At 41.6% G+C, this 15,050-nt stretch overlaps 1 protein-coding gene across 8 annotated transcripts in view; it reads left to right on the plus strand.

Moving 5' to 3' along the window:
• LOC117393984 (ephrin type-B receptor 3-like) overlaps positions 1-14,929 on the plus strand; it is a 58,218-nt gene extending 43,289 nt beyond the window's left edge. The window contains exons 7-16 of one of the 8 annotated variants that reach the window (XM_033991966.2): positions 1,163-1,325; positions 2,338-2,446; positions 3,599-3,651; positions 4,002-4,274; positions 5,884-6,131; positions 6,530-6,745; positions 7,457-7,606; positions 8,290-8,489; positions 11,062-11,217; positions 13,365-14,929. In XM_033991966.2, coding sequence (XP_033847857.1) covers positions 1,163-1,325; positions 2,338-2,446; positions 3,599-3,651; positions 4,002-4,274; positions 5,884-6,131; positions 6,530-6,745; positions 7,457-7,606; positions 8,290-8,489; positions 11,062-11,217; positions 13,365-13,473 — 1,677 coding nt within the window. In that variant the 3' untranslated portion in view covers positions 13,474-14,929. The remainder of the gene's footprint in view (positions 1-1,162; positions 1,326-2,337; positions 2,447-3,598; positions 3,652-4,001; positions 4,275-5,883; positions 6,132-6,529; positions 6,746-7,456; positions 7,607-8,289; positions 8,490-11,061; positions 11,218-13,364) is intronic. The other 7 variants (XM_033991970.2, XM_033991969.2, XM_033991973.2 and 4 more) reach the window with 7 other exon arrangements.
• Positions 14,930-15,050: the final 121 nt, after the last annotated feature.

Raw genomic sequence — 15,050 nt, forward strand, 5'->3', positions numbered from 1 at the left:
GCCCGGCCGTTGTTTTATTTATGCTGTTCCGACTGCGGGGAAACAATGCCTTAGCTGATAAAACCAAAATTCCAAGCATTTTTCTTCTTGTGCTCCTGTGTGATCGCATTCCCCTAATTAGCTTTTCCGCTACCCTATCTGCCTCAGCTGTTTTATGTTTTCATTATGCATTGTCTATTGATAATGCTACCTTTGTTTCTACTTCTTATCCTCACTGCGGCTCAGTCCATGTCTTATGAAATAAAAGCTTTATTTTAGGTAATGTGGAATAGAACAGCACAGTCTAATGTAAAATAGATTTTCTGTGACAAGCATAATTGATAATAAATTTACCTTGACGTAGTTTATTTCAATTTAAAGCCCTATATTACATTAAATTGTCTCTTGTGAGCTTTAAATCATGTTATAATGTACCTCGAGTTGAGTTGCGTTTTGTTTCATTCACATGATTGAGTTACTATTTGTCTGTTTACATCTCCAAACATCAAAATGCTCTGTTCCACCTTGTGATGTCATGAAGTGGTAGTTTTTAAGTTAACAGCTACCTTTTACGTTTTATTCAGTAAAGATGGCTGAAATGATCCAGATGATTCTAGTGAAGGTGTGTGGAGTTTAAAAACACAGTGAACCACTTCCTGTATTACCACATGACATCACAAAGTGGAACAGAGTGTTTTCTGTTTGAGAGATGAACCTAAATATGCAGGATTTTTGTGTGACATGTGTGAATGAACAAAACAACTCCAGGTCTGTTTTTGATGAGGAAATAACATTATAACATAGATCAGAAAATAATTTAAATTTTAAAGATGCACTAAGGAATTTTTCTACTAAATTTTTCTTCTGTTTCTCATGAAAATATGTTTTCTTTGTCTGAAATGTTCCACAGCATCACATTTAACATATCTGTCTCAATGGAGACAAGCAACTGATGACACCAGGCTAAGTTACTGGTCAGATCTGTGGATAGGCGAGCACACTCACAGTAAATAATTCTTTTCGAAAGGTTTTTAAGAAGTAAAAACCCCTCAAACTGAATGAGTGCAAGACAGATACATTTGAGGACATTACAATAATCTGATCTATTGTGCTGTAAAACTTGTGAACTCGAGATCTGTTGGCACGATCTAATATTTTACTTTTACTTTCTACTTTTTTCTAGGATCAAGGAGAGGCCATTGCCCACACCATGACCGCTCAAAGAAGCAACGCTCGCATCGAAGGCCTCAAAGCGGGCACTCCCTATGTAGTCCAAGTCCGAGCTCGCACTGTGGCGGGCTACGGCCGGTACAGCAGTCCAGCAGACTTCAGCACAAACCTCCAAAGTATGCATTATTTATACATGGATATTTGGGATCTGCAAAGAAGCGCTTTTGACCCAAAGCATTGCCTTTAATCATAAACTGCTCTGCCCCCCAAAAGGTTAAGAAAATATTCAGACAGCTCATTATCTGTAGTCATTACTATGCAATGACATCTTATGAACTGCATTATTTAAGAGCAGATATCTATCAATTCATTTTAAAATTGATGAGACCTCAGATATGGAGCCTCAGTAATGATTTCAATTATGCAAGAAATATTGTGATTAAAAAAACATAGGAATTTTGGGAAGAGATGGAAAACTTCTTTAACTTTTACTCAACCTACTTGGAGTTTATTAATCCCTAAATATCATTATTCATGTGGTAAGAGAGCTCCGCAAATTACAAATACACAAGACACACTGTAAATATTCTTCAGATGTATTTAAAGAGCCGATATTATGCCATTTTCTGATCTATGTTATAATGTTGTTTCCTCATCAAAAACATATCCAGAGTTGGGTTTTGTTTCATTCACACGTTTAACACAATAATCCTGCACTTTTAGGCTTTTAGGCTTTAGAGGCCTAGAGTTCTTGCACCTTGTGATGTCATGTGGTAATACAGGAAGTGCTCCACTGTGTTTTTAAACTTCATACACCTTCACTAGAATCATTTGGATGATTTCAGCCCTGGACTTGCCAATCTTTACTGAACAAAAGGTAAAAAGATAGCTGTTAACTTGAAAACTATCACTTGGAACAGAACATTTTGATCTTTGGAGATGTAGACAGACTAATAATACAATATTACTCAAACATGTGCGAATGAAACAAAATGCAACTTCAGGTATGTTTTTGAGGAGGTAACAACATTATAACATGACTAAAAACTCACAAGAGTCAATTTTGCATAATATAAGGTCTTCAAGTATTAATATTTTTCCCATTAAATATGTCTTTTAGCTGTATTCTATTTTGAAATTTGTATTCAATTTTTATTCCATATTTAATACATTTTCTTCTTTTTTCAGCTGATCCACCTAAGACTTGGCAAGAGCTGTGGCCTCTCATTGTTGGATCAATCACTGCTACCTTTGTCTTTATCATTGCTGTAGTAGTCATTGCCATCGTCTGCCTCAGGTAAAAAAAAAACATGTGCACATCCACGCACAGTGCCAAACCAATTGAATAAGCCTGTTAGGACGAAACGAAAAAATGTTTAATATTTTAGCATCACTGTCAACTGTACCCCAATCACGTTACAAAAAACCTTTTAGCGGGTTGCGTTGTCCTTTGTGAATCCTCTGAATAGCAGATTAGCTCTAAGAATCTGTGAATAGCTGTCATCTTTGGCCAAAATACTTAGTCATTGCTGAGCGGACACAGCATGGAGGAGCAGATGTTTGCGCCTGATAGGTTCGCCCTCATCTGCCTGCGCTCACAATCAACTGTTCCCCAACCACAATGAGCCCAGATGCTGCCCTGTCCACTGCTCTATTGACAGAAAATGCAACTCCAAAAATTGACATCGCATCAGCTAATAACTTCTTTCCTATAGCCCTCTTTTGTGCGTGTGTGTGTGTGTGTCTACCTTATGCGTATACAATAGTACCCACTGGGTCCTCTCCAAACACCCGTCCAGACAGTGTGGCTGACAAGCGTGGACTGCGGTCATGCAACACTGAATAATAATTTCCTTCTCTTCCCTTACATTTCTTGTGTCTCTCAGAGGGTGTTAGCATAGCCGCTATCCTCATCTGGACTGCCATAGACGGAATAGTAATAATACAAAACACAGAATCGGCATATTTTTACGGAAACTAAATTAGAATTTGAAATGAGATGCTAATGCACCGTCGGGTATTATTGCCCTGGATAGTGGTTAGACAACAAAGCAGCGCATTAACATGTAATTTCTACAACCCGCCCCCATATCACTGCTGCTGCACCCTTGCCCAGTTCATATGTAAGAATGACAAATTAGATACGTTATTGTATTCAATGGAATCAACACTGTATTGAAACCCCGAAAACTGCTTATTTAGCTGTTTAGAGAGTTATGTCTCTAAACAGCTTTTACTTAGAGACATAATTACTTATTTTACTCAAATTCATCATAGAAATCTTTATACAACCAGACAGTGACGCAGCCTATTATCCTTCCATGCAAAAGTCCCATTGTGTTTCATTGTGCTGTTCGAACACTGCAAAAATTAGACTTCACTTGTATTTTTTGTACCGTACTGTGCGGAGTCAAAATCACTCATTTTGTGTTTCCAAACGTCTCAACAGGAAGCAAAGGAATGGCTCCGAGTCAGAGTACACAGAAAAACTGCAGCAATACAGTAAGTCTCTGAGCTGAAAAGTGCTGTTTGTGTACAGCAACTCTATACAAGCATGGTCTTTATTCAAATGCATTTTACTAATTAATAAACACGGCAATGTAAAGAGATGGAAGATAATGGCATTTATCATCAAAATAACCCACTTGGCTTTGTACTAATGATGCTACTACAGTTGCTGCTGGTACTAGTGCTCTACTACTATATTGTTGTTACTACCACAATGATGACGACACTTCAAACAACAAGTATGACAAGTTTGTTACCTTCCACCTCTGACATTGTGCTCGATGTTATTAACTGTATGCAAATGCCGCTGCAGAATGTTAACTGGGATGTATATCTGGTGTTAGATCATCAAGTTTTGTCTGGCCGCATCGATTCACTTTCCCCAATTCTCGCTACTGAATCCCCCATAGTAACGCCGGGCATGAAAGTCTACATCGACCCCTTCACCTACGAGGACCCCAATGAAGCAGTGCGCGAGTTCGCCAAGGAGATCGATGTTTCCTGCGTGAAGATCGAGGAGGTCATCGGCGCAGGTAACCCACCCAAGCTCCTGAGCTACAGGGGGAAGGCTGCTAGTCACCTCCAGGCCATTCCGTTAGAGGACTTCACACCAAGCGGTACTTTGATTCAATTCATCGCTAGCTCATCTCGCCCCTTCCTCTATACCTTCACCTGTCACCTGCTAAGACTCCCCAAATAGACACTGTCATGTGGTTAGTGTGCTAGATGTGTAGTTTGAGTTAGCCTGATTCCCAGTTGTAGCATCCCTTTGATACTATGCGTTTTGCATAGTATATAGTACTTTTCCTTATGTGTTGAACACTTGTTTTTACACCCTAAAGTAGAGTCCAATCCTGGAATGAGAAGCCAGTGCATAACCGTAACCAATAATGATCTGCAATTACAGTCAATGTATAGTGATGATTTACTTTAGATCAAACTGAAACATAATTATCTAGAAACATTTCAGAAATAAAATGTGTTTTTAATCCCCAAAAGGTTGTATTTTCAGGGCACTTATAGCCACCGCAGTGAGTAAATCTGCTTACTTACTTACTTGATGATGTACATGGATGTTCTCCAAAGATATGGGTGTATTCATAAACACCCCACAGCAATGCAAAAGCCTTTAAATAAACATAATCAGTTTGAACCCATCAGATGCACGCTCTTCCAGGATTGGCTGACTCTGTTCTCACCCACAAAAGTGAACGGAAAACATGGGAACACTTTTATTTTGTGCACAATGTGGGTGTGTCCCTTTTTAAAGTAACTTTGATGATGTAGTCAGTGATTTATCTTTTGTATACAGTTTTACATATAGTATATAATTATTGAATCATATTTCTGCTCATAAGCTGCAGGGTTGAGTTGTTAGAATTGTATCTGAGGCCATTTTGAAGGCAGAGATGGGAGAACCCTGCTACTTCTGCTACTACCAATACTTCTGCTACTGCTACTACTTCTACTGCGACAACCTACTACCTCTTCTACCGCTGAGGCTACTACTGCTTGAAAAGCCCGTCGCTTCCCAGCAATCGCCTTAAAAAGTGACAAGTCCTCAACCCCTTTCCTTCCCCCTTGTCCCTCCTCTCTCTGCTCTGCCCCTCCCTCAATCACTCCACCCATTATCACTCCATCACAACTTCCATATCCATATTGTCACCATTTCCTTATCTTTTCACGTTTTGGCACACGCTTGGTTGTAGACTCTCAACGCAAAATGTCCTCCCCTGCCCCCAAGCTGCTCTCTCCACCTCTTTCTTCCTCATGCGCTCGCTACTTCAGCCAATCTGAAGCTTAGACCATCCATCCCCCTTTCCCCCCCTTCCTCCTTTGTTTTTATATTATTGTATTAGTTTTTTTTTTTTCATGCTTTTGCCATGCTCCCACCTGCCATCATTACGCTTCATGCCAGTCGTTTTTTATTACTTAATCATAGCCTAACAGCACCCAGCGCACATTATGTTTGTCCCCATGCTAGCACCCATCATCCTGTTGACAGTGGCCTAGGCTTATTTGCAGTCCTTCCTCTACCCCCTTTGAAAGCCACCCCACCTTTTGCTAGCCCGTCCCTTGCTCCTTGGTTCTAACCAGTTAACTGTCCCCTCTCTTCCCCCACTCTCCTCCACTTTTTTCCCTCATGGCCTCTCTCCTTCTCCCTCTCTTTGTCTCTGTCTGTCTGTCCATCGTTCCTCTGCCTGTCCCACATGGGCTGTATCACAGGGGAGTTCGGAGAGGTGTGTCGTGGTCGTCTCAAGCTGCCGGGACGTAGGGAAATCATCGTAGCCATCAAGACTCTGAAAGTTGGCTACACGGACCGGCAGAGGAGGGACTTCCTGTCTGAAGCCTCCATCATGGGACAGTTTGACCACCCCAATATAATCCGACTGGAGGGAGTGGTCACCAAGAGCAGGCCGGTCATGATCGTCACGGAGTTTATGGAGAATGGAGCGCTCGACTCATTCTTGAGGGTACGTTTGTGCTTTCTTGTGACTAAGGCGATTGGGTGAATGTCTCTCCCAGCGCTTTACCTCCTTTTCAAGGTTAAATCTGTAATGTTTAGTAGATAAGTCGCTAAAAAAACAACCGCAAAATATTCGATTACAATTACGATTAACTTCACTATAAGAAACCATGGATAAGTTTTAAATTATATTTGTTCTACACTTTATGTGCTTTAAACAGGACAATGAAACATCTACATCAGGGGTTAAATAATGTAATCCTTTGTTTTTCACTTTCTAATGTGGTATTAGATGAGTAATTCTTTTCTCTGAAATCTGTGACTTCCCCAGAACGGATTACTAACACTGCAATAAAAAGTAGTGCACGTTGCCAAATCTGAGTGTGTTGTTTCCTCCCTTTACAGTTGAACGACGGTCAGTTCACTGTGATCCAGCTGGTGGGCATGCTGCGTGGCATTGCGGCGGGCATGAAGTACCTGTCAGATATGAACTACGTGCACAGAGACCTGGCAGCGCGCAACATCCTGGTCAACAGTAACCTGGTGTGTAAGGTGTCCGACTTCGGCCTGTCGCGCTTCCTGGAGGACGACCCCACGGACCCAACTTACACAAGCTCTCTGGTGAGTCACACCCGGGAATTAACAAGAATCATAACATGTGTTTTATCAGAGGCAGGAAAGAAGAGACTAGAATTCATAATGAACCAGTTATGTTAATTAAAAATGATTCCGACTTAGTAACTACTTAATTAATGCCCTAACTCCTAACACTGACCTCTTAATTAAAATGTTACTAAGCCCGATTCATATTTATGATTTATGATTTAAGTCTTAATTTTAGCTTTATGAAGACTAATAAACATGTACCTAATACTCAAGTAAAAGTACTGAAGAAATGCTACTCATGTACACACAAAAGTACTTGCTATTACTATTCCTGCTATTGCTACTGCCATGGTTACGACCTTACCTCTCAAAAAGTTTTCAGCTTTAGATTTTATGAACGCACTTCATCTCCAAGCAGTTTTGTAGTTTGAAATAGCTACCTCTGTCCCCTGCTCGACTAACTCCTATAAATGTTTAGAAGAAACTATCTTGTAGTCATGGTATTCCTATAAGAATACCATGCCGTGTACATACTGTGTAACGCTAAGCTGTATAGTCCATATATTTGTCCATATGCTCATACCATGTTTTGTACTAACCTTGTGAGTGGACCCTTGTGTTTCCTTGACTTACCCTCTCTCTTCCCTCTCATGTGTGTATGTGATCCGTGTCCGTGCTCCATCCCTCCAGTATTTCATGCTCACCTACTCATTCGCATATCCACAGGGAGGCAAGATCCCCATCCGCTGGACCGCTCCCGAGGCCATCGCTTATAGGAAGTTCACCTCCGCCAGTGACGTGTGGAGCTACGGTATCGTCATGTGGGAAGTCATGTCGTACGGCGAGCGGCCATATTGGGACATGAGCAATCAGGATGTAAGTTTTTGTTGTGTTTAGCTGTAAAATTAAAAGTGCGCTATGTAACTTTTTTTTCCGGCGAGGAGTCTGCCTGTTGCGTGTTTCCATGGGATTGCTTTTGCTGCCGAAAAATAACTTGAATAACCAGCATTCTTTGGGGTGGCCTGTAACTTGGTCTGGTAGCATCACCTGCTCGTCGCCAAGATGATAAATGAGTTTAATGCCATACTGTGGAACATTCCCGACAACACAAGCAAGTGATGTACTCAACACCAGAAAAAAAAAAAGTACATAGTGCACTTAATAACGGCTACTGCATTTAGAACAGTGAATTTCATTGCATGGCCACATTTTTTTTTTTACTTCAAAATATTTCTAACTGCCGTGTCTTCTAGTCGTGTAAGGAAATTGCATTTGAAAAGACAAAAACAAGTCTTACCCTGGCCTGTTGCCTTTTTGCTTGAAGAAAAAAATACATATTGCATTGCAGAATATGCCCTGAATCCTGTCTAAGTAATTAAATCTAAACTAATAAAACTGCATTCTGAATTCACGCCACCCTAAAATTTGCAGTAGAAAACACGTTTACTCACTTCTTTCTTATATAACTCGTTCCGTATTTTATTTTCAGTACAGTCCCGTCCTTGTCCCTACTATTTCCAGCCAAGCAAATTGATTGTGATTCCTATCCTCCCTCCCAGGTGATAAACGCAGTGGAGCAGGACTATCGACTGCCTCCTCCTATGGACTGTCCCACAGCACTGCACCAGCTCATGTTGGACTGCTGGGTCAAAGAGAGGAACTTACGACCCAAGTTCACCCAGATCGTGGCCACACTGGACAAACTCATTCGCAACGCGGCCAGCCTCAAAGTGGTCACCAACAGCACACAATCCACCGGGTAAGTTTGCTACGATCTTATACAGCTAAATATAGACCAGGAAATATATAGCGTGACAAATGGTGCACTCTCACTTTAATTAGACTGAGGCATTTAAAACTCCAGGCGTGTTTATCCTGTTGAGATGCTAGATAGAAAACAACATTAAGTACTATTATATCCAATTACAATGAATGCGTTATAAATTGTAGCGGCGAGACAGTTAAAGCATCTCCGGAACAATATGGGATTTTTTTTTGCCTACGTTGGTCAGTATTTATCAAAACTGTGGTAAACCAAGGTGACAGATTTGGACAGAGAGCTTTTTAAGTTAAAGCTAATATTGATTTTGTAAGGTAATTGTCCGCAGCATTATATATGTAATTATACAACTCCAAAAGTTTATATGAAATCTTCCATTATACTCTTCAAATTGCAAGTTGTTACGAACTGGGATGAAGTGGAGGGGTTGTAGACTGAATTAGAGGCAGTTGACCTACCTACCCATCATGCCGCCCGGGTCTTGGTGTCTTAGGGGAGGGCTCCAGACAATCCTGGCACAGGCTCAAGAGGAAAGCGGGGGTCTCGGTTGGCTGCCGGAGTGACGTTCTTGGAAGATTAGGCTTGCAGTTAATTAGTTCGATTAAGGCGATGCAAAAAAGAGATGGTAGCGCCTTTTAATTAGCCTCTAACAAGATTTTAAACGGGCCAGCAGAGAGATGGCCTCCCGCTGAAAGGCCCCGACTGCTGTTGGAAGTGCACACGCATAGAATATACAGATTATTAGAGCGCTTTGAAAGATACACATTTTAGATAGAAGCTAAACATTTACTTTTGGCATCGATCTTCATATGTATTCCTAATTTATTTGAAACGTCTAGGTCTTGTGGCTAGTAGCATTTACCGCAGAGCTAGACTTTTTGTATTATAAAGGTTCACAATGTAACTTTTCACCTTGGGGATGTTGTTGCTTTGCCTGGAATGTTACATAGTATTGAAGGAAAACTTGTCTTGCTTTTATTGAATTGCACAGTGGTTTTATAGTTCAAAAATACCTTGGAAAAACATGCATTTTTAGTCGACTTCATAAAGAGCTGATCTTTAACATAGCCTGGTTACGTCACTTGCTTGTTTCCAAGGAGATATGTACATTTAACTCCGTATTGTGAAACATTCCAGGCAAAGCAATGACATCTCTATGGAGACAAAGAGGCGGCTGATCAGGCACAAGAAAAAATACATTATACACCTTCAGTTAAAGATCAGGACATGAAATAATTAAAGGCAGATGTACAGTATTTAGAGGATTTTTTTTTAATGAGAGGAAATCACTGCAAACTGAATGTCATAAATGAGTTACGTACACGGCAATGTTCATGCTCCTACACTATTCTCACACAAGATCCTCTAAAGCTCTTGACCTTGAATCCCTGTACATGTGTGCTCCCCTCCCTGTTCTGCCGCTCCAGGCTCACATGTGGCCAGCAACTGTCTGGACTCTTTTGAAGTGCGCTTTATAGAAAGATGCCTAACAATGCTCCATTAAGACAAGCCAGAGTTGTGCGTTAACAACAGCCCGGGGGCCAGGGTCTCCCCAGCACAGCCCTTATTAAAAATCACTCCATCTACACCACTCAATGGAGCCTCTGTATCACTCTTATTAAAGCACGGGCTCTTTTTTTGGATTTTTCTTTTTTCCCCTGGTCTTTCTCTTTAAATTGTTAATGAATCTAATGCCATCAAAAAAGGATGACAGGATCAGCAGAGCACAGCAGAGAGACAGTGCTGCTCTTTCTACTCCCTGGTTCAGTAGACACCTCCGGGTCACCCTCATGCCTATATACGCGCTTCACCCACTCTGCTTTGCTCCATAGCGTGCAACCCAGACTTATTAAAACTCGCACGGTGGCCTCGCTATCTGCAGCCTTGATCAAAGTAGATTTTATGGAATGGTCTTTTACGCTTGTCAACAGGTGTGCGAAAAGCCAACACTTTAAAATAGTGATAGCGGTTTACAATCTTAGTTAAATTTAAATTCACTATCCCATCGCATAAATCATGAAGTGTGTCGACATCCAAGCAGGCCGCCCATTTGTTGCTATCATTCTCTGGTCTGGTCGCTGAGTCAACATTTTTCCCACACATAAGGCAGCCACACGCAGACATCTGTGTTTACATAGCACACACATTTTCACATTTTGAAGAAGCGGTGGCCAAATGTCGTTCCATTTAGATGAAAATGTGGAGTATAAATCATTTTGTCCCATCAGAATGCTATGAACGGAAGCCATTTCTATACATTTTGTTGGTGTTTTATTGGTGCATGTGAAATCTAAAGCTGTCCATCTGTATGAAATGAATGAATAACTCCAAGCCAAGCCTCCAGCCAGTCCCCACAGTGACCCCTACCCACCCTGCCCTGCCCCCTGCACACAGCTCCTTACACAGGGAGACCAGAGGAGGAGGGGGAGAGGAGAGGGGGAGAGGTGGCACTCAGCTGGGGCGTTTGGGTGCGAGGTTGGCCTGGCAGAGACACAAGACCCTAACCCTCTCTCTTTCTCTCTCTCCCCCTCCCCTCCCTTATTAATTGTAGGGTCTCTCAGCCCTTGCTTGACCGCTGTGTGCCTGACTATACCACTTTCACCACTGTGGGGGACTGGCTGGACGCCATCAAGATGAGCCGCTACCGTGACAACTTCGTCAACGCCGGATTTGCGTCGTTCGACCTGGTGGCCCAGATGACAGCAGAGTGAGTCTGAGAGGGGGTGCATATAATCAGGCCTGGAGTGATGGACTCAAATTAGACTTATATAGATTGACCTTGTGGGAATTAGAAATGTGTATGCTAAATTAAAACGGATGATGACATTTTAATACACAGGGAATCCAGCCATAAGGGCCACAAGTTGCTATAGGTCTGAGGAACTAAGGGGTAGGCTTGTGTCTGGAAGGGCATCTGGTATAAAACCTCTGCAATTAGAATTGAGATCGGGATGCTCTGTTGACACGGATCACAAGAAATGTTTTTTTTTTAAGATTCTGCGGCACAATATTTTAGTTTAATTAAAAGCTTTTACATAGTAATTACACAGAGCATTGCCCCAGCAAATGTTTATCCGGAGGAGGTTGTAAAGAACTCCAATAATGTTACTCTGGCAGCCAAGAATAACAAGAGAGGGAATGCCAAGGAGCATGCAAATCACATTTCCTCTGCAATGGAAAAGGTTTATGCAATAAGGATGAGGCTAATATCACCTGCTGCACCAGCTAACAAGTCCTAATCAACACTAATCATTGAGCAGGTTCCTTAAACTGTGGTCACTGGTCGACCTTGGGCCTCCATGCGTGTTTACAAACAGGAAATGATGTAATGGAATCTTTGGACGAAATTGCGGGCCGGTGATGATCAAATGAATGAATTAGGACGATAATGATAAATAAATCTTCCTCATTAGCTGCATAATAGGCGGCGGAGGCGGGGGTAATTTGTTTCAATTTGAGCAGTCTGACAGGTGTGCTGTACTGTGGCTCTCTGCTGCCCTTAATGGCCAGTAATTCCTCTAATAGTCCCCATTTATTATCATTTCATCCTCCATCGCCGCACTGATGGGGGACGCTTAAAAAAGTATTTATTATTATTGTTGGCTTTTTGAGAGGGTGAATATGCAGATGGAATATGAATGCTCGAACTGGCACTGGCTTATGTTTGTCCGTGTTTAAGTGCCCACATTGAAAGATAGGCAGTCATTGAGGAAGTCCATGGTAATCACGTGTAATATTAGATTATACAGTGTGTGCGTGGATGAATGGGAAGGACGCAGACTGTGGCAGAGAACCAACAATCAGTTAATCGCAGGGCCCAGACGCCAGACGCTTTTTTGCTTCACTATCAACGGGGGAAATCAAACAAGTGAGCGGAAAAGCGCGGTGTTAAACCAAACAAAGCCTTGGTGATTAGATTGTGTTGTCTGACTAATGACTCCCAGTGTAGGTGCCCTCTCCCATGGCATTTTACCGGTGTAGTAATATTAACTGTATGTCAAGGTTGTATGTAATAGGCCACATTTCAAGACACTTTTGTGAGGTCGACATTGACACGATATGATTAGAAATGTACTTAAAATTAATCTTTTGACAGTAACAAATTAATGGTCTTATATTACGCAGAATGTACTCTTTTGAGCTTTAAGCCGTGTTATTATGCTGCCACCTCATCAAAAACATACATGGAGGTGGGTTTTGTTTCATTCACACATTTGAGTAAATCTTTGTCTACATGTCCAAAGCTCAAAATGCTCTGTTCCACCTTGTGATGTCATGAAGCAGTAGTTTTCAAGTTAACTGCTTTCTTTTAGCTTTTGTTTAGTAGAAACTGGCAATGCTAGGGCTGAAATGATCCAAATTATTCTAGTGAGTCTATTTGGAGCACTCTCTATATTACCACATGACATCACAAGGTGGAACAAAGTGTTTTCTGTTTGAGAGAAGAACTCAGCCTGAAATTGCAGCATTTGTGTGTTAATCATATGAATGAAACAAAACACAACTCCAGGTATATTTGTGATGAGGAAACATTATAACATAGATCAGAAAATAGTGTAATATGAGCCGTAAAAGGGCATCTCTCTGAGTGGAGTCAGTGGCAAATTGCTCTGTTAATCATTACCAGTGACATTATAGCTCTTTCGCATCTGCCAAGCAACGAACATATTCTGTGTTCCCGAGCATCCACTAACATGAGAGTCTCTGTACTGTTGACTTACCCACGAGAAGCACATTTATGGCCAGTGTTTGTCCCTGTTTAGGCTGTTATCGTGTATATTTGCTCTCAGGTGAAAGTGAAATTGTTGACTTCTGTGCATTATCACTAAGCCACCTGTTCTCTCTGTCTCACAGGGACTTATTGCGGATAGGAGTGACGCTAGCTGGACACCAGAAGAAGATTCTTGGTAGCATTCAGGACATGAGACTACAGATGAACCAGACGCTCCCTGTACAAGTGTGAGCCGTGGGACACACAGACTGATCCAGTCTAAGAACAGACAGACTCCAGGGGCTGAACGGGACTGAACAGGGCCAGAGAGAGCCATGGGAAACCCCAGCTGCCTCACCATCTCTTCCAATTAGACACAAAGAAAGGCGTGCAGTGCCTCAGACTAGTCTTTTCTCCTACCAACGCTTCAGCTTTTGCTCAGTTTTATTCACCATGATTTTTTCATCCCACAAGAACTTGTGTGTTTTGCTTTTGAAACAAAAACCTTCCCCATGCCTCACCATCACCTCCAGAGTCTAATGGATTTGCATGTGCGTTCTCATGTGGTTTGCCTTAACCTTCTGATTCAAACCCATCTGCTGTGAACATGGCAGAAATGACACTCCCCAGTTTATGAAAATAACATAAACATCCAGTCAAAGGAAACAGAAGAAGTATTTTGACCCAGACAAGGACAAAATAACCCGGGTACATGTTGTTGCTTTCTCTTTCTAAATGCACATATGTGTTATTTTCCATCTTCATATTGAAGGTGTGTTATCCAAAAGGGCACTTGCTGGGGAGGAGGATTATGATTGGGTCCGGGCGAGGATACAGGTCAGAGGGCAAAGAAGGTAGCCACATCTCTGGAGACTGTTTTTGGCTGCTTCATGACCACGTGACCTGTGCACCGCGGCCTGACTCCCTCAGGTCTTCACTGGGATCATGTCTCCATTATCTCTTCCGTGTTCCATTACACCCTCTCATTTGTCCACATTTTTCTTTTCACTTTTTCAAAATTGGGAGATAAATGACTTCAAAATAAACCAAGTCGACCCCTGATGGACACTTGATGTGCTACAAGAGACTGTACCACAGTGACCGACCACTTGGCCTTTTGTGTGTTTTGTACCCAGTGTGCACATGTGTGAGTGAATGACAGAGGAGAGAGTGTGTGGGTTTGGGAGTGTGTTAGATGCACACAAATATACTGTACAATACAGCTTCCGCTATTTGCCAACGTGGAGAGTTACCGCATGAACTGAACCGTGACATGGAGCAAAAGTTATGCTATATTCTGTGGACAACTGTTAAACTTTTTTATTGAATTAAAAAAAGAACTTTGGACTTCCACACATATAATTATATGTATGCATCATACGGAGAGAAACCATGACGGACACCTTACTTTCTACTTAATATTACCTGGATTTAGAGTAATCAAAATTCTTGTTTTAATTTCCTGCCCTATGTATTTATTTGTACCTCCCCCACCCATTCTCCCCCTGCACCAAAACCAGGTGGACCTTTGGCCATTTGGGACTGTGGAACAATCAGAAGAGAGAGGAATTTCAAGAGGATTCTCATTAAACTAAAGAAATGACATATAAATTGGATATTGTATTTTTGTTGTTGTTCTAAACAGCCTGTAAATGTTTTGTAACAAAAATATGATAAATAACAAATGAAATTCTGTGTTTTGACAAAACAGGTGTTGTGAAATGTTTGGGTTGGGGTGGAATTCACAAAAATCTGAGTTTATGAGTAGACAGAGTATTACATTCATGGACATTAGTGTGCTGTAGTCTGTCTGTAGGTGTGCTTTGACT

Source organism: Periophthalmus magnuspinnatus, chromosome 4, assembly GCF_009829125.3.
Source record: "Periophthalmus magnuspinnatus isolate fPerMag1 chromosome 4, fPerMag1.2.pri, whole genome shotgun sequence".
Lineage (NCBI taxonomy): Eukaryota > Metazoa > Chordata > Actinopteri > Gobiiformes > Gobiidae > Periophthalmus > Periophthalmus magnuspinnatus.